The sequence below is a fragment of the Phocoena sinus genome, chromosome 17, assembly GCF_008692025.1.
Source record: "Phocoena sinus isolate mPhoSin1 chromosome 17, mPhoSin1.pri, whole genome shotgun sequence".
Lineage (NCBI taxonomy): Eukaryota > Metazoa > Chordata > Mammalia > Artiodactyla > Phocoenidae > Phocoena > Phocoena sinus.
In genome coordinates, this window is record NC_045779.1 from 63185976 (window position 1) to 63204417 (window position 18442).

At 42.1% G+C, this 18442-nt stretch overlaps 1 protein-coding gene across 4 annotated transcripts in view; it reads right to left on the reverse strand.

The window, feature by feature from the left end:
- Positions 1–12727, reverse strand: part of DERL1 (derlin 1) — a 91732-nt gene extending 79005 nt beyond the window's left edge. Inside the window, exons 1-2 of one of the 4 annotated variants that reach the window (XM_032609992.1) lie at positions 12270–12674; positions 2429–2540 (exon numbers count right to left, since the gene is read on the reverse strand). In XM_032609992.1, coding sequence (XP_032465883.1) covers positions 2429–2540; positions 12270–12422 — 265 coding nt within the window. In that variant the 5' untranslated portion in view covers positions 12423–12674. Of the gene's footprint in view, positions 1–2428; positions 2541–12269 lie in introns of all 4 variants that reach the window. The other 3 variants (XM_032609993.1, XM_032609995.1, XM_032609994.1) reach the window with 3 other exon arrangements.
- Between the last annotated feature and the right edge of the window lie 5715 nt (positions 12728–18442).

Consider the following 18442-nt stretch of genomic DNA (forward strand, 5'->3'; position numbering starts at 1 on the left):
GCAAGACTAGGAGAGGGGCGGAGAAAAGGACAAATGACTGTAAGTTCCCTCTATCTCAAACGGTTACTCCCCCCCCCTCCACACCCCATCACAATTACATGATATATAGAGTCCATTTAAAAAAAATAATCCTCGGCTTCCCTGGTGGCGCAGTGGTTGACAGTCCGCCTGCCGATGCAGGGGACACAGGTTTGTGCCCCAATCTGGGCCCGTGAACCATGGCCGCTGAGCCTGCACGGCCGGAGCCTGTGCTCCGCAACGGGAGAGGCCACAACAGTGAGAGGCCCACGTACCGCAAAAAAAAAAAAAAAAAAAAAAAAAAAAGACTGGCTATGGGATAACTGTTAAAGATGAGTGATGATTAAAAGGGGCTCATACTGACACATGCTACAACATGATGAACCTCAAAAATATTATGCTAAGTGAAAGAAGCCAGTCACAGAAGGACACATAAAATGTCCCAAATGGGCAAATCCATACACAAAGTAGATGAGTGGTTGCCAGAGGCTGGAAGGAGGGGGAGGGAGAATGGAGACTGCTGGCTTGGGTTTTTCCGGGGGTGATGAAAGTGTCTGGCATTAGTGGTGATGGCTGCACGACTTTGTGAGGATACTGAAGACCACTGGGTTGTACACTTTAAAATGGTTAAATGAGGAACTTTATGTTAGGTGAGTTTTCTCTAAATGAAAAGGAAAAAAAATAAAGAGGTTCACTAACCTTTCTCTCTACTTTTGTATATGTTTGAAAATGCCCCATAATACAATTTTTAACAAGTGGTTATCCACTTGATCATCCACATTTAATCTAGAGTTTACTACTGATATAAAAAAAAATTCCTCCCACGGCTTAACCCTCAATTAAATCATATCAGAGGGGTAGAATGCTAAGCAAGTTGGCAAGGGAGAATGAATATCATATATTCTGGTAGATTTAAGGATCCAATCCCTGATATGGCGGTCAGAGTCCTGGTTGTCAGTCTCACCTCAGCCAAGTCACTTTACTTGCTTGAATCTCCTGTTCTTCCTTTATAAAACTAAGGGAATGGGCTAGGTCCCTTCCAGAAGCAATAGTCTATTACCCAGAACTTTGTATTAACACGGTGATTTCCCTCTTCTTAAAAAGCACCTAACAGCAAATGCCAATTTAAGGAAAAATGATATTTGACACCGAATGTCCAACCTTCTATATCCCTGCAGTTGTGAGACTGATTCACAATTCTCAAGCATATGAGCACTGACTTAGATTTAAGGGTAGCTCAGAATTTTCTATCCTGAGCTAACAGCCATCAGGTTTCTAGTCTCTGAAGTTAGACCACATTTTCAAAATCATTTAGGCTTTGCCAAATTATATTTTGACACAGCAGTCTATCAAGTTATTGCTTCTCAGTATAAGTAACTCAGAAAAGCATATAAGGTATTGTAGAAAATAAATAACAATTCAGTAAGAAAGTTTTAAGAAAAGAATTTTATAGCTTATCCATATAGGTAGTCATATCTGAAAAACTACCATGCTATTAAAATCCTGGCTATATATTTTTTAAAAGTTGAGTGCTTCATATTGAGTATAAACGCTCTAACACCGTGAATAATAATTAAAAAAAAAAAAAAGAGGGACTCCCCTGGTGGCGCAGTGGTTAAGAATCCGCCTGCTAATGCAGGGGACATAGGTTCGATCCCTCGTCCAGGAAGATCCCACATGCCACAGAGCAACTAAGCCTGTGCACCACAACCACTGAGCCTGTGCTCTAGAGCCCACGAGACACAACTACTGAGCCTGTGTGCCACAACTACTGAGGCCCGCGCACCTAGAGCCCATGCTCCGCAACAAGAGAAGCCGCCACAATGAGAAGCCCGCACACCTCAACGAAGAGTAGCCCCCGCTTACCGCAACTAGAGAAAGCCCACGCGCAGCAACGAAGACCCAATGCAAACAAAACTAAATAAATAAATTTATTTATTAAAAAAATTTTTTTTTTAAAGTTGCATGTTTCAATTACAGAGACTAAGTCTAGGCTTTTACTTGCATAAAGCAGTGTTTTTCAACCCCAATTTAGGAGATATATACACTTCAGCCCAATTGTGCTTTAAAAAACAGGGACTGCTGTGTGACAGAAATGAGGGAGACGTCACATGAAGTGAGAGGCACACACAGGAGATAGACAAGATGTGTAAACCTCTGCTCTTGTATTTTTTTCACCTATAAAATGGTGACACTGCTGCTTACATCTCATGATGATGCTGTGAGGATTAAAAAACGAATAATCTAAGCGCCTAGTAGACTCCTGGCACAGTCACTACTTACTGCGCATTTACACCATTATGTACTTTCTTTATATATGCCATCTGCCCTCAAAATTCCTCCAATAAGTAAATACATGGATTAGTAAATTAGACAGAAACAATACTTAAAACAACCACAGATAACATACCTGTTTCGAGTCGTGTAGAGTACTGATATAAGAAATATAAATTGACCAAATAAAGAAATCCAGTTCCTGGACCCACAGGAAAGTAAAAGGTGGCAGTAATCGGCCTCCAAATCTGTCCAGATCAAAATAAACACGGCTGTTAGTTTCTCTAAGATGGGTGTTTTTTTTTTTTCTTTTAACTAAACAAAATTAACCCTTGAAAAACATTCTCCTCAGTGATGAGAGCTACCAAATGGACATCACCAATATAATTCAAGAAAACTGAAGAAAAGTTCATATTAGCTACAATGACTTCAAAGTGCAAGTCAATGGAATGAGATGGCATCATAAAATAAACAATAAATATTTCTAAACAAGTTGAAAAAAATCAATACTAAAGACATATATGGTTAATCTTTACTGGGATGAGGCTTATAGTTATGCCTATCAAAAAAGAATTACAGTATAACTGAATCACTTTGCTGTACACCTGAAACATCGTAAATCAACTACAGTGGGGAAAAAAAAAGAAAAAGAAAAAAGATTTATAAAGATAATTTCCAACAGTATAGTAATTTAGGAAAAGAATGCTGTTTAGGAAAAGCAGCATTTAGGAAAAGAATACACTGGGATGACAAACCTTGTCAAAATAATGTCATATTCAAAAGACAGAAGTAAAACAGGAACTTCCCATTCAAATCAATGTGCTATTTAGGCAATATGGATACATAACTTAAAAATATTCCCTTCCCCCCAAAAAACCACAGAAGGTCTACAGTGAGAAGTAAGCCTCCCTCCTGACCCTCAGTCTCCCAGCTCCTTTTCAGCAAGAACGGATCCATTTATTGTACTTCTTTCGAGAAACAATCATTTCTATTACTATTATTCCTCCCTTTTCATCCTAACTTACCTTGCGCTGTTCTATACCTTGTTTCACTCCCTTGAAAAAATATTTTTATAGGCTTCATGATACTCCTTCTGCGTGGATGTCCAAACTTCACTGAAACTATTACAATGCTACAATGAATATCCTCTTTATACATGTACATATAGGATAAATTCCTGTGAGTCAACCTGCTAGATCAAACATTTGCATTTAATTTCAGCAGATATTGCCAACTGCCTACAAAAATGTTTAACCAATTTATACTTCCTCCTAAAACGGAGATTAATGTCTGTCTTCTCTCCACAGCTTCACCATTTAGTGTATTTCACAGTCACCAATCATGTTTCTAAAACTTTAGCATTTTCTTTCTTCATTTTTCTACTCAATTTGCATTTCTTTACACATTATGGAAATTGCCCTTTCTCATTGTTGCAATTATTTTCTGGTCTGTCATTAGTCTTATGCTTTTGTGGTATTTTTGCCATATAAAATGAAATGTAAAAGTTTAATTTTTATATAGGCAAATGTATCCATCATGTATCACGTTTACAAGTACTTCTCCCCTCCAAGAACACAACAGTGCTCCCAGTTGTACTGTGGTTTATGTAAGAAGTGAGAAAGAGAGTCAACTTATTTTTCTAGGCGGTCACTAGTTTTCCCAATACTATTTACAGAGTGACCCATTCTTCTCTCCATTTATTTGAAAAACTACTTTCATCATATATTGATTCCCTTTTATAGGAAAGTCTACTTTTAGACTATCCTGTTTGGAATCGAATGCCGATACCAATACCAAGCTATTTTAATTTCTAGTTTTATAATGTATTTTCTTATCTGGCAAAGTTATATAATTAAATAAACCCCCTCCTGTTTTTCTTCCACATATGTCACAATCTTCTTGGCTAGTCTCCATATTACTTTTCTAAATGAACGAGAACCAACACCTTTCTTATTTCAATGTGATAAAGACAGTTTCCAGCCAGAAAGAAGTCTTTCATACCTTTCTATTGAGCTTTCGATTTCTATCTTTTTTATACTCAACCACCAAAGCTGAATTATCTAATTGTTTGTGATATTTGAAAACTCCGCCTCTTGCACTTTCCAAGTATACAACTCTATCTGTAAATAAAATTTTGTATCTTCTTCTTGCCTAATTTACTGGCTAACACCTCCAGAATAATGTTAAGTTATAGAGGTTGAAGAAGATGGCCTTCCCAGACTTGGAAATGCCAACATAATGCCGGCTTTTGTCTTGAGAGCTGTGTGTCTTATCGCATGAGTGTGAAAGATATGGTCCCTACATCAAGGAGGTCTCGATAATGGGGAGTCTGTCCAAAGAAGCAAGAGTAGGTACAGGAAGGGGAACTTTTGGTCTTGGAAAAATGAGTACAAAGTCCCAAAGAACTGCAAGAGCACAATAATGAATGGGTACTGCTCACGATTTGGGTGTGGCTAGAATGGAGGGCATTAGCTGTGGGGCTGGCCAGGCACAGCTGACAAGTCAGGTTCTCCAAGTACAGAACTGTAACCCTCAGAGCTTAACTCCCTGTGGAGGAGAATGCACTTCACATACCCCAAAAGTCACTTCCAACAACCTTGAACTAAACCAGTAAAACAAAATAGGTTAAAATTCATTTTGGTTTATTCACAATTTTATCTCAGAAACAGTTGAGTCTGATGGAAAGAGCACCGGAAAGGATTTGAGAAGACAGAGACTTCAGTAGGGGCTTACAAGTCAGCAGTCCTGAGTCTCAATTCCCATTTATAAAAGAGGAGTGATATACTAATACTTGCTCCATTTTGGTTAATGGTTTAAAAAAAAAAATAGTGTACTATTATGCTCATTTACATGTCCTAACTCAGGGGGTAGATTGTATAGATGAGGAAGCAGAATGAGAAAAGGCCAAATAATAGCCAGTAAGTGGCTGAGCTAGAATTTTGTCCCAGACAGCCTGACTCCAGAGTTTACAATACTAATAAGTCCCTATTTTTACAATGCCTCTCACAAGTGACATCATTACTATGAGATATAATTAAAATCAGTAAAAATTTTTAGTACTACTATACTACTTGTATAATCCTGAAATGAACTGAGCGTAAGCTCACAAATTCATTCTCCCCGCTTAAAAAAAAAGCATTGGGGGTAAAAGACCAGAAGCAAGCAAGCTGTGGCCTTGGCTCGGGGCCTTGGAAGAGTCTGGACCTGTGAGTTTGCATCTTCATCTACCCAGTAACATCTGTCCTTTGACTCCCGCCTTCCTCATCTCACAGATTTTGTAAAAGGTTGGAATTAAGAAAGCAGATTAAGAAGGTGCTTTGTAAAAAACTTTGTGTGGGCATACAATTATTACAATCTTTTAGGAGACACGTGCTGACCTGGTTTTTACAAATTCACATTTTAAACTCCCCCTGGATTCCTCTAAGTTACTCCAGGCCTGATTTTGGAAAAGAAACCTCAAGGGTTTTCTGACTACATTTTTCACTAACACTTGATGCCATGATGCTATTTTTAGCCACTGTGTGCACCTGTGCTTTGGAAATCAGTGTCTGTCAAAACACCGCACACTTCTTTTCCCAGTTCATTACACTTACCCTTGAGGTATACTTGCTCTCACCGATCTAAGGGACTTAGTATTAATTTTACATCACTTTAAAATTATAATCTGAAAACACCAGGAGATAGCTCATCTCTTCAGAGGGACACAGTGTAATATATTTCTGAAATTCCCCTTGAAGGTAACCAACTAAATCCCCTCCTCTCCTCTGACATGTAGATAGTTACAATAAGGAAATGGCTTTATTTTCAGGGCTGGGAGTGGTGAAGGCACCTTTCGAGCCTAGAAAGCCTGCACTGACCCGTAAGAAGCAGCCAGGGGCAGTGCAAAGAGCCTGGGACTTGCAGGCAAGCATCTCACTTTAACCCCACAGCAATCCCAAGGCCGGAAGCATAATCACCCACCTTTCCATGAGGAAAGCTGGGCCCTCATTAGAGTTGAGGTAACCCTCCCAGAGTTCCTCACTTAACAAGAGCAAGAAGCCCACGTACTCCCTGGCGTAGAGGCCTTCAAAGAAACATCAGACACTGCTCGTAGTCGTCAGCTGCTAGTCCGACAACTTCTGTTGAGTGTTTAGTTCAACCATCCTTCAACAAACATCTCCCAAACAATGTGCTACTGAAATCATTACAAACGCCACCCAGAGTCTAGGGCAGGTTTTTTTAACTATCAAAAACAAAGATTTTTCTGCAACAATACAGACTGGTTGGTTTGGAGTTAAAGAAAGTCTGCCTGGGTCATCAAGCAAGTAAGAATGAAGAGCACCCATGTGCCAAACGCTGATGTTAGCAAACTCTGGCTTTTCTCTCTCTTTTTTTTTTTTTTGGCAGGAGGTGGCGGTGTGGGGGAGAGGAGCCTGGGGGTGGGGCTGGGGGGACACTAGACAGGCAAGAAAATCAAATGAAAGGCACTCAGTTGAGACTGAGGACGTTAAACCAGCTATTAGGAGCCATCAATTCTACTCCTAGGTACGTATGCATACCTATGTTCACCAAGACATGTTCCAGAATGTTCACAGCAGCACTACGCATTCTAGCCAAAACTAGAACTACCCAAAAAGCCCGTTACCAGCAGAAAGGGTAAATAAATGGTGGTCTGTTCACACAAGGGAACAATGTAAGGATGAGCAATCTATAACCACATGCAACAATGTGGGTGACTCTCAAACTGTTGAAAAGAGGCTAGACACAAAAAAATACATATTGTACAATTTCATTTATAGAACAGTAAGAAAACTGGCAAAAACCATCTATGGTATTAAAAGTCAAGACAGTAGTTACCCTTGCAGTGGGTAGTGACCAGAAGGGAGCAGTAGGAAGGTTTTGGGGATGCTGGCTGTGTCTTGATCTGGTGGCTGGTTATATACTGATGTTCAATTTCTGAAAATTCAACAAGCTATAAATATATAATACATACACTTTCCTGCTTGTATACTGCAACTCAACAAAAAGTTTAAAAATGAAGCTATGAGCTCACCCTTAGCTACAGACCACAGCAGAACTGTCTTATGTGGACAGGATTGCAAAGGAAAGATTTTAAAGCTGTACATACCAGAACACTTGCCATAAAGTTCTAAATCCAAACCCTAAGACTACTTCTATGCTCAGCCCACAGACCAAGTTCATTCCCCTTACAGTTACGGGTCTATATGACTCTCTTTCCCAACACACTCAGATGAGTCTACTAGGGCTGCTGTCATCAGGCTAAATGTGAGAACGTGAGCAAAAGCTTGGCAAATATAAGCACCAGGCCTGGTCACAGACTTAGTTGGTGCCATTTCTTTTTGTTCCCGGAAACAAATTAGAGAAATTGAGAGTACACATCTTCCCATTTCTAGTCAGGACGCCTTTAGTGGGACAAAAAGAAGGATAATAATCCAGCAGTTATGTTTTAATTTCAATTACAAATTAAAATTAGAATATTATTGCCCAAGGAGAGAAGGCAGCAATGGCAGGAATTATTATTGACTAATAAGTAAAAATAGGCACTATTTTTTTAATAGATTATCTACCAGATTATTTACTGGGCACCTTACATTTTTATGTTTTTATATAATAGAGGCATGAAGTGAGTAACATTTCTCCTCAATTTGAAGATACTCATTTTCATGTTCCTGAAATTCGGACATGCCTTACCGTCAATATATTCATTTAATGTAATCTGTACTCTCCTCCCCATCCAAAAAATTGTATTAAATTAAAGGAGCATCTTATAACCAATGGAGTTACAACACAGTTAACTCTTAGAACAGAGTTAATATGGTATTAAATTCTCCCCACTTTAGGTGGGGAAATTGAGGCTCAGAAAGGATAAACAGCTTGCCTGAGGGCATACAGCTTGCAAGGGGGCTAAGCCAGGCCTGGAGACCATGACTCAACTACTTGAAATCCCACAGTCTTTCTACTCTAATAGAAAAGAACAATAATTTGCTACGACTGGTTTGAAAGAAATCACCCTCAAGAATGTTTCGTTAAACACATAAGTCTGTGTTTGGGTAGATAGGATGCAAAAGAGTGAAACAAGAGCGCTTAGAACTATCTTGAACTCGCCAAAATAGAAACTGAAACTGCAGCTGTCTATCAACTGGGGTAACGCTGACCTCGGTTTGTTTATGGGGGTTAAGTGAGGTATCATATGGAGAAGCCCAACACAGATGTAAGGCAGTGATGTTATTTTGTCCAAAGAAACGAAATCTCCCGTGTGGGCAGCCCTGGGAGACATAATCTCAGAAACCACAAGGGCAGCAGCAAAGTGCAGCCTCTCTTCTCATTAATCAGGGACCAATATGGAGGCATTTCATCACTGTGTACTATCCGATCAACGAGTCTTAAATGTAAGAGATGAGGAACTTTAGGCAACAGTGGAGTGAGTCTTAACATACACCTACGCCTTTCCACTTACCCAAACTAAGGAAATAACATTTTAAACTTTAGAGTTCCAAACCAACAAGCTACTCAGAGGAAACCCACAGATAAGGAGGAAAAGTAACTTTTGTCACTTCCAGCATGAATCCACAATTCTAAACTGATCATTTCCAAGTTGTCCAAAGATGCAGCTTTTAAGGAAAAGAGGCGCCTCTAGCAGAAAGCACACCACAGGCTGTGTGTCCTCACCCATCAGCCTCTCGGATGCAGTTTTTCCTTTAACTGCTTCATTTGCAAATGAGTTCCTCCAGGTGGGTCTGAAAGCTAAACCTGTCCAGAAAGAGTAGGAGTCAGAGTAGCAGAAAGAAAGTATAGATACTGGTCTCTCCACACCAGGGCAGTGAGCACACTGTCCTGCCTTCTACCAGCAGCTTCTCCCCCGTTTCAGGATAACAAGCCCTGCCTTCTACCAGCAGCTTCTCCCCCGTTTCAGGATAACAAGCCCACAAGAAACAATGCAAGGAAGATGGGAACATTATGGAAGGTGTGACATGAATGATGACCTTTCTAATCAGTTCACCACTTTCAATATTATACACATGTAGGCTATTAGAAAGACTTACTTTTACTAAGCTGACTACAGGAACAAGCAAGATTTTGCAAGGAGGGCCAAAGAGCCAGTTTTGACCAGGACCTTCTCATTGACGACCACTGATGATTTACAATCATTTACGACCGCTGCTCCTCAGGCACCGCATTACCTAACATGCCACAGGGCACAAAGTGCACAACATTCACTGCAACGAATATTTTACCAAAGCAAATAGAAAAGAGTCTGCCATTCTGGCTGCACACCCAGATCATATTCTAATACTCAACTGCCTACTTAACTTCTCCACCTGGATGCCTAAAAAGCCTCTCTAGACGTAATATGGTCAAAATATAACTCTTTATCGATACCTTTCTCCACCCCCAAACCTAAGCCTCCCTAAACAGTCCCAATCTCAGAAAAGAGCTGCACCAGGCACTCCATTGCTCCTGTGAAAACAGTGACATCTTCAAGTCCTGCCCCTTCGCATCCATTAAGCGGCAGTGTAGCCCACTCCAACTCCCAAATCTATCCACTTCCATCTTCACAGCCACTCTGGTCCAAACCACCATCTCTCTGGCCCTCTAACTTGACTCACCTCTCTGATCCTGTTACCTAGCCCACCCTTTCCCCCATTCACATACCAAGTCCATCCCACAGAGTAGCCAAGGCAATTTTTCAGTCCTTTGCTCAAAAGGCTCTGAAGCCTTTCTAGTGCCTTCAAATTAAAGTTCAAACCACAAAGCCCTACACAGTCTAGCCCCAGCCTACCTTTCCTCTTCCACTTTATTGCGTTCACCCGTGGCTACCTCTCTGTCCTCAACTACCAATCCTCGTCCCTACAGCCGACTCTGTACTAACTATCCAGTCTTCTTTCTAATTCCTGCTTCTAAGCCTTTCCCTTATTACTCCTTCTTCTTGGAAGATTGTCCCCAGAGCCAGATCTTCCCAAAGCTGGCTCCTCGTCATTCAGATTTCAGTTCAAATACCTTCTCTGAGGCCTTTCTGGAACACTTCATCAAAGTCACTCTCCGTCACACACCCCTCTCTTATTTTCTTCATGTGAGCTGGGACTTTTTCTGTACTATTCACTATTGTACCCCTAGTGCCCAGCACCGGCAAGTACCCAGTTATTTCCATGCATTCAACCCATATATAAGCACCTGCTATATGCCAAACACTAATCTAGGTAACAAAGACAGTGGTAAAGAGACAAGTGGCTCTCATGGAGCTTTATTCTCTGAAGGGAAGCAGCTAACAAACATCAAGGGGTGATATGTAACCAAGAAAAATTAAGGATAAGGGAGACAGAGTGAAGGAGAGGTACTATTTTACACAGGGCAATCAAATAAGGCCTTGCCAATAAGGTGGCATTTGGGCAGACTTGAAGGAGGTAATGAGATAAACCACGGTTATCGTCCTCAAGCAGAGAAATAACATGTGCAAAGGGCCTGAGCAGGGATGGAGTTAGGTGCTGAAGAAACAGAAAGGATTCCACTGTGGAGCCTAATACACAAGGTGGAAAGTAGTAGGAGATGAGGTCAGAGAGGCAGTAGGGGCCTTGCAGGCCACTGAAGGACTTGAGCTTTACTCATCCAGCTGAGAAGACATTAAAAGGTTCTGGGCAGAAGGCTGCCAGGATGTGATTTATGTTTTGAAAGGGTCACTCTAGCTGTCTAGAGAAAAGACTGAAAGGAACAAGGCTGCTATGATAATGGCTTACAGTAGAGAATGAAAAGGGATTGCATTCTGGACATCTGTCTAAAATGAACAGAATTTGCTAACAGACTGTGGGATGTGAGATAAGAAGTCAAGGATGAGTCCGTGACTTTTAGGTTGAGCTCCTGTAATAATGGAATTGCTATTTACTTCTAGGGAAAAGGGTATTGTTTTGGACACATTACGTCTGAGATGTCTATTAGTCATCTAAGTGGTAATTTCAAGTATACAAGTCTGGAAGTAAAATAGATCTGGACTGAAAATATGTATATTTGTATTTGAGAATCTTCAGTTTGTAGAAATTATATAAAGCCATGAAGCTACATGAGATCACCCACAGCTAGGGAGAATATGGAAAAGAGGTCCTGGGGTACATCACAATGTTTAAGGATCAGGAAGATGGGGAACCAGCAAAGAAAACTAAGAAACAGCCAGTGAGGAGAGAGAAGACAAGACTGTGTTACCCACAGTGCAAACAACGTGTCGAAATTAATGTCAGATCTTAGTATCCGACCTGCCACTGATTAAAGATTTAAATCACAGAATCCAGTGAATAAAGATAACCTCCAGAAAACTAATATTCTCTTGCCAGGAGTGTTACTCTGGGCTGTTTCCTTCATGCTTCAAAAAATAAGGACTTCCATTTCAGGAGCAATTTACTCTTTACTCACTCCTTCATAAATACAACTACCACCTGCAAGATACTAGATCAGGATCTGGGATGCACAGAAATAAACTCACTCTTTGCACCTCGGGCTTCAAATCACTCCTACTGGGAAGAAACTCCATTAACATAAAAAGAACTCAGCTGGTAGTTGAGCAAGGCGACGTCCACATGCCATCCACTTGGGTGGCAGAGGGAGGTCAGAGGGCAGCTACTCCAGGTGGCCCCAGGTTGCTACTCACTGGCGTCCAATAGATTGACGACTATCAGACTTACCTTCCCACTGCCGCCTTCTCTGAGTACAGAGGGCGGGGAGCACAATTTTAATGGAAGAACGAAATCAATCCCTTCCCACCGGGCCAAACCGTGTTGTCTCCCTCCACGTCTCCAGCTACCCAGGCCCACGCTCAAACCCCTTGGCCTCCACCCTAACCCCTGGCCACAGGACCCCGCCCTAAACCGCTGGAGCCACCGCACTACAAGTCCCACCAGGCACCGCGCGTCCGCAACCAGCCGGTCTACGCTCCGCCGCTGCAGGGCCACCTGGAGCCTGTAGTCTCCACTTCCCCAGTCGCCGGTCAGTACCTGGAAGCGATAGAGAAAGGCTTCGGGCCAGAGGAAGAAATAGGCCGGGCTGATGAGACCGAGTTTGCCGACTAAGGGCACCGCGACGGTGGCGGCGAACCAATAGCGCGTGATGGCCGGGATGCTCCTGAACCAGTCCCCGATGTCCGACATCTTCGCCTCTTCGGTGGCCGGGATGTGCAAAGCCGCCCGACTCCTGTCCCGGCCCCCTCACGACGCGGTCCGCTGGGCAAATGGGAGGTGTCGAGGCGGAAGCCGCCCCAGACCCGTTGCAGAACGCGGAGACCGGCAGACGTGGCGCCACCGAATTCGGACGAGCGAGGGAGAATTCGGCAGCGAAACTTCCCCTTCCGGCGGCCGCCGACGACGTTAACCAGAAGTCCCGCCGCTTAAAGGGCGAGCACCGTTTTTACCACTGGGCAGAAGCTCGGTGGTTCGAAGGCGGGAGGGCGAGGGACGGGTCCAGGAGGGGCCGACCTCACGACTGGTGGGGAACAGTGGTTGCCAGGAGCAACGACAGATACTCCAGCCAATAGCGAGGCTGAACGCCCTCTACCCAGTTCCTGCCGGCTTTATAGCCCAGGTGGTTCCACTTGGAGGGTGTTTAAAGGGGAAGGAGGAAAATAATGTACAATGTAGCCCCTCAAATGTCCATCCGTTCCACAAATGTTTATTGAGGGCTTAGTAAGTGCGAGATAGGGTTTTAGACTCTGGAGGTGCTGCAGCTATCAGAGCTGTTGTGGTACCTTCTCTCCTGGAGCTTCCATACAAAGGTAGGGAGGTAATGAACAAATAATTGAATAAGATAATTTCAAGAGAGTGGTAAGAAAAATAAGGAAGATAAGTTAGGATAGTGGGGATAGAGTGATGGAGTGGGAGTGCAGAAGTGTGGGGAGAGATGGCCGCTTTCGATGAGAAAGGTAAGGGAGAAGCTGGAGGAGGTGATCTTTGAGCTGAGCCCACACACACACACACACACACACACACACACACAGATCTGGAGAGTTTTCCACACAGAGAAAACACACTCTGCACACACAAAACGTTGCCTGCCATTTCAGTAAACAAAGAATGTTGACTTCTATTCCGGTAAACAGGGAATGTTGCCTGCCATCAGGCCCTTAGCCACTGCAGCCACCCAGATGGTGTGCCCTGAGGAGATTTCAGGGTGGAGAAAAACAGGATACTGGCCCTAAATAGTTAAGGTGCATATCTAAGGAATAATTTCAATGAGCCAGATTATTGCACCTTCCCACACAAAGAAAAGCACTAAAATCATTACCTTGAGATGTCTGATTTTTCCAATTAGCAGTAATCTTTTGACATTTGACTACATGGTTTTTTTTGTTTGTTTCAGCAAAAACTCCTATATATCTTGGCTTCTCCCTTACCTCTTTGGAGCAGTTCCTCAGAGCTATCTGAGAGGCTATGTCCTGGGCTATAGTCCTCAGTAAATTCCTCGAATAAAATTTAGCTCACAACTTTTAGGTTATGTGATTTTTCTTCAGTCAACAACCCCAACTGGCTTGCAATTTGGAGGAACTGAAAGCAGAAATGATCATGACTCTTAATCTAGTTTGTTGGGTAGGACCTAAACTACAAGTAGATGAAAATCCCTCTTGTTTTTAAAAGAATCTATCAAAGGATACAGAGTAGAACTTTTCCTGTTGTCTTTAGATATAGGACTGTTGGGCTGCACCCTGCAGGCCTGCAAGCCCTGCACTTGCCCAGCTTCAAGACCAAAGAAAGACCCAGAGTCAGCCACAGAGACATCAAAGGTTTAATGGATAGGGGGAGCTTACACATCTGAAGCAAGGTCCTGGAGCGACACCTCACCATGTGTGGCAGACAGTGGGCAGGATAAGGCAGCAGTCTTTGCTACCTGGGGGAAAGAGAGGTTACCAGTTATAGGGGGAATTGACTTCAGGTTGGGTTATCGGTTACCAGGGAAACTATTGGAGGAGCATGCCCCTCACCGCTCTTTGATAAACTATCCTGGGGGAAATGGTCTGATCTAAAGATTAGAACAATCACTAGCTGGGTCATGGGGTAGGAAGGTCAGTCATGTGAGTAGGGTGTAGGTGAAGTACGTACGTACTGGTCCAGCAGGGGATGTACAAAGACAGGAGAACAGTCATCTTGATTGGCCTGATCATATAAGGACCTACAGTTTAAGACTGATGAGGCCATCCAGTAGAGACCACTAGGAACACACCTATAGTCCAGAAGGTTAGATTTCTTAACTTGCTAGGAGGGAGACTGCACTCCAGAGGAAACTGAAACATCTCACCAAACTAAAGAGAATAGGGTCATTACTGGATTATAAGGAAGGGTAGAGTTGTGGTATAATTTAAATGAAGCAGTGTTTTGATAGGCTCAAAACAGAGCAGAGCTGTCTGTAAAAGTGTTAACATCAGGCCTAAGCCTGAGCTGAAAAGCAGACCCGGGGTCCTCTTTCCTTAGAAATCTCAAAATCAAGATAAGTGTGGGGCTTCCCTGGTGGCGCGGTGGTTAAGAATCCACTTGCCAATGCAGGAGACACGGGTTCCGAGCCCTGGTCCCGGAAGATCCCACATGCCGCGGAACAACTAAGCCCGTGTTCCACAACTACTGATCCTGCGCTCTAGGGCCCACAAGCCACAACTACTGAAGCCCATGAGCCACAACTACTGAAGCCCGCGTGCCTAGAGCCCGTGCTCCACAACAAGAGAAGCCACCGCAATAAGAAGCCCGCACACTAAAACGAAGAGTAGCCCCTGCTCGTCGCAACCAGAGAAAAGCCGGCGTGCAGCAACAAAGACGCAAAAGCAGCCAAAAATAAAAAATAAATAAAAATAAAATTTTTAAAAAATACAGTACTCCTATGATTTAAAAAAAAAAAAAAAAGGTAAGTGTGAAATGTTGGGTCTGAAAACTCCTTATCTAAAGCTTTGCACCTGGATTTAAAATCCTGTGTCATAATGACCCGTATGCCTCAGGTCCTTCAGCAAGAATGGGGTGTTCCATCCACACTGATTTCAAACGGCAAAGTTTCTGCCAATCTGTTATTTTGGAGAACATTTCTTAGTACCATGTCCTTGATGTTAATTAACAAAAGCATTTTTTACAGAACAAAAAGGCACTAAATATTCCATAGTCTAATGAGACTATACAATATTCGGGGATCTAAGAAATATTAAGCATAGTAAATATATGAAGAAACGTCTCACCTGTACAAAGCTGTTGGGAATGTAAATTGGTACAACCTTATAAGATAATTTTGATATAAAAGAAAATCTAGTATGTTGTATAAATAGATATTTAGAAATCTCGCCTAAGTTTCCTTCTCTACATCTCCACCCATTTTCTTTTACCTACTACCCATTGTATCCAAGGTACAGTGAGAAAAAAATGGGTTATCTACCTTAGGTGGAGGGATAAATAAGGTTTCTCTGATGAAATCATAAGTAAGGTGCGTGAGAAAAAAAACAAGGATAAAACAACATACATCCAGTGTTTGTCAGTATTTATTTCTGGGTTGTACTCTAGAATTCACTGAGTGTGTGCTCTGGAATTCAACTTCAGGGTTTAGAAACACAAGTTTAAATTGTGACTATGCCACTTATTAGCAATATCATGTTTTTAAAATGAAACCTCAGGACTTCCCTGGCAGTCCAGTGGTTAAGACTCCGCGCCCCCCACTGCAGGGTGTATGGGTTCGATCCCTGGATGGGGAACTAAGATCCCACACGCTGCATGACGCAGCCAAAAATAAAATAAAATAATCTCTCTGTGTCTTAGTCTCTTCATCTGTAAAATGGGTGGGGAGAAGGTAACTCATAGGATTGTTGTGAAGATGTACAAGAGACAAATTCATGTCTAGTGCTTGAAGCAGTATACTTATTACAATTCTCTTTGTGCTTATTTCTCCTTTTGAAATGTTTAAAATGAAAATGTATCTATCACTTTTGTAATTTAAACAAGTTAATCGGTAAGAGTGCTTGTCTGCCTTCAAATTGTCCTACCTTAATGACAGAGCAGTGTTTCCAAATGAGAGTGAGTATAAGGGTCACCAGTGAGAACTTGGCCCGTCCCCCAGAGATTTCAAGTTTCATAAGCTTGAGGTGGTCCTAGAAATCGGCATTTTCAAAAGCCCTTCCCCCACCCACCATGTGATTCTGATGCAAGTTATCTGCAGACCATTCTTTGAGAACCATCAGACTAGATGGACATTCAAGATTTTCCCATTTCTCTTTATTATAAAATCACTCTACATTGTGATAAACTATTCTGGGCATAAAACACAAAGGTGTTTAATTCTTAGTTATCTTAAATAGAGGACTTCCCCAGTGCTCCAGATAGCGTGCTCTAGAATTCAATCGCTTAGCTTGTAAGAAAGTTCCTGTGTTACTGTCATCAACACAAGTCATCATTTAAAAACATGCAGGTAATGATACCAGGCTACGTTCTAGGAAAAAATGTGGAGGCTTGAGGGAAACAGGCGCTCTCGTGAATTACTGATGAGAATATATATGATACCCCTCCAGCAAGCAATTTGGCAATATTTAAATTCATTTCTAGGAATTTAAATTTTAGGTACACTCAAACTTTTTTTTTAATGTGCAGGGATAATCATTGCTGCATTTTCTGAAATAGCAAAAGACTAGAAATAGCTGATTATCTGTCAATAAGAAACTGATTAAATAAACTACACTTTACCCATATAATTGAATACTATACAAACTTTATTAGAAAAAAATAATTTTGTATGCCCCCCCATGGAATAATCTCTAATAGCATACAGCATTAACACAAGAGTAATAGTACAAGACACATGCTACGCCATTACACAGATGAATTGTACAGAAGGCACACACAAAAATACGCGCACAGTATTTGCTTGAAACAGTGGTTACCTTTGGGAAGGGAAACTCAGAGGCTGGGAGACAGGAGCGGGAAGGAGGCGTTTCATTGCATATCCTTCTGTGCCTTTTAAATTTTATCCCAATTATATGTACTTGTGTTTTGAAGTGAACTTTAAAAATATGTAGAAAGGAGGTTTCTTCAGAAAGGAACAGGTTCAATGTCAACATCTTCAGAAAGATTGAGAAATAGAAAAGATAACCTCAACAATGTCTCTCCTGCTGTAATTGAAATATATTTCCTATTGTTTCTCTAAAACAAAAGAACTTAAAAAAACTGGAGGGAGACCCACAGCGGAGAACACATTATTGCCTGGTGATAGATCTCGGCACTACGCTGCTGAGTGATGCTGACAGACGGGGAACTGATGATTTAAATACCTTTCTGTCACAACAGTTACATAGGAACACCATCCTAGTGGGATGCCTGCCATGTTAGTGCCGTCTAGCTTCAAGAAATCCAAAGCACCTTGCAAAGATGTAATTAATCTTTATGTTAACTAGTAGGCGGTTTTGTTAGCCCCATCTTGCAGATGAAGAAGCTATGGCAAGAATAATAATTTATCTCTGTTATGCCTGGCAGAAGCAGTCCATATTTGTACTCCTAAGCCTGGGCAATTATTTTTATTTTGGCACGTCGGGCTGGGAAACAAGAGGATTAGCAAATAGCATATAAAGCATTTCCCATTTGTTATTCTGATAAGTGCACGTGTGTGTGTGTGTGTGTGTGTGTGTGTACTAAAGAGCCTTCTACACACTGTAAAGGAATCAACCTGGATTCCAGTCCTGCCTCTTTCCTCTGCTGATTGTGTGACCATGGGCAAGTAATTAACCTCTTAGCTGACATCCAAATGGGAAAATAGTATTACCTGCCACCTACATCAAGGTTGTTGTTTGTTTGTTTTAATTGAGAGCCTGCTGTTTACCAAGCTCTGTGCTTGTGCTTTCTGGGCATCCTCTCTCTCTCTCTCTCTTTTTTTTAAATAAATAAATTTATTTATTTATTTTTCTCTGCGTTGGGTCTTCGTTGCTGCACATGGGCTTTTTCTAGTTGCAGTGAGCGGGGGCTATTCTTCGGTGCGGTGAGCAGGCTTCTCAGTGCGGTGGCTTCTCTTGTTGCAAAGCACGGGCTCTAGGCACGTGGGCTTCAGTAGTTGCAGCACGCGGGCTCAGTAGTTGTGGCTCGCGGACTCTAGAGTGCAGGCTCAGTAGTTGTGGCGCACGGGCTTAGACGCTCCGCAGTATGTGGGATCTTCCCGGACCAGGGCTCGA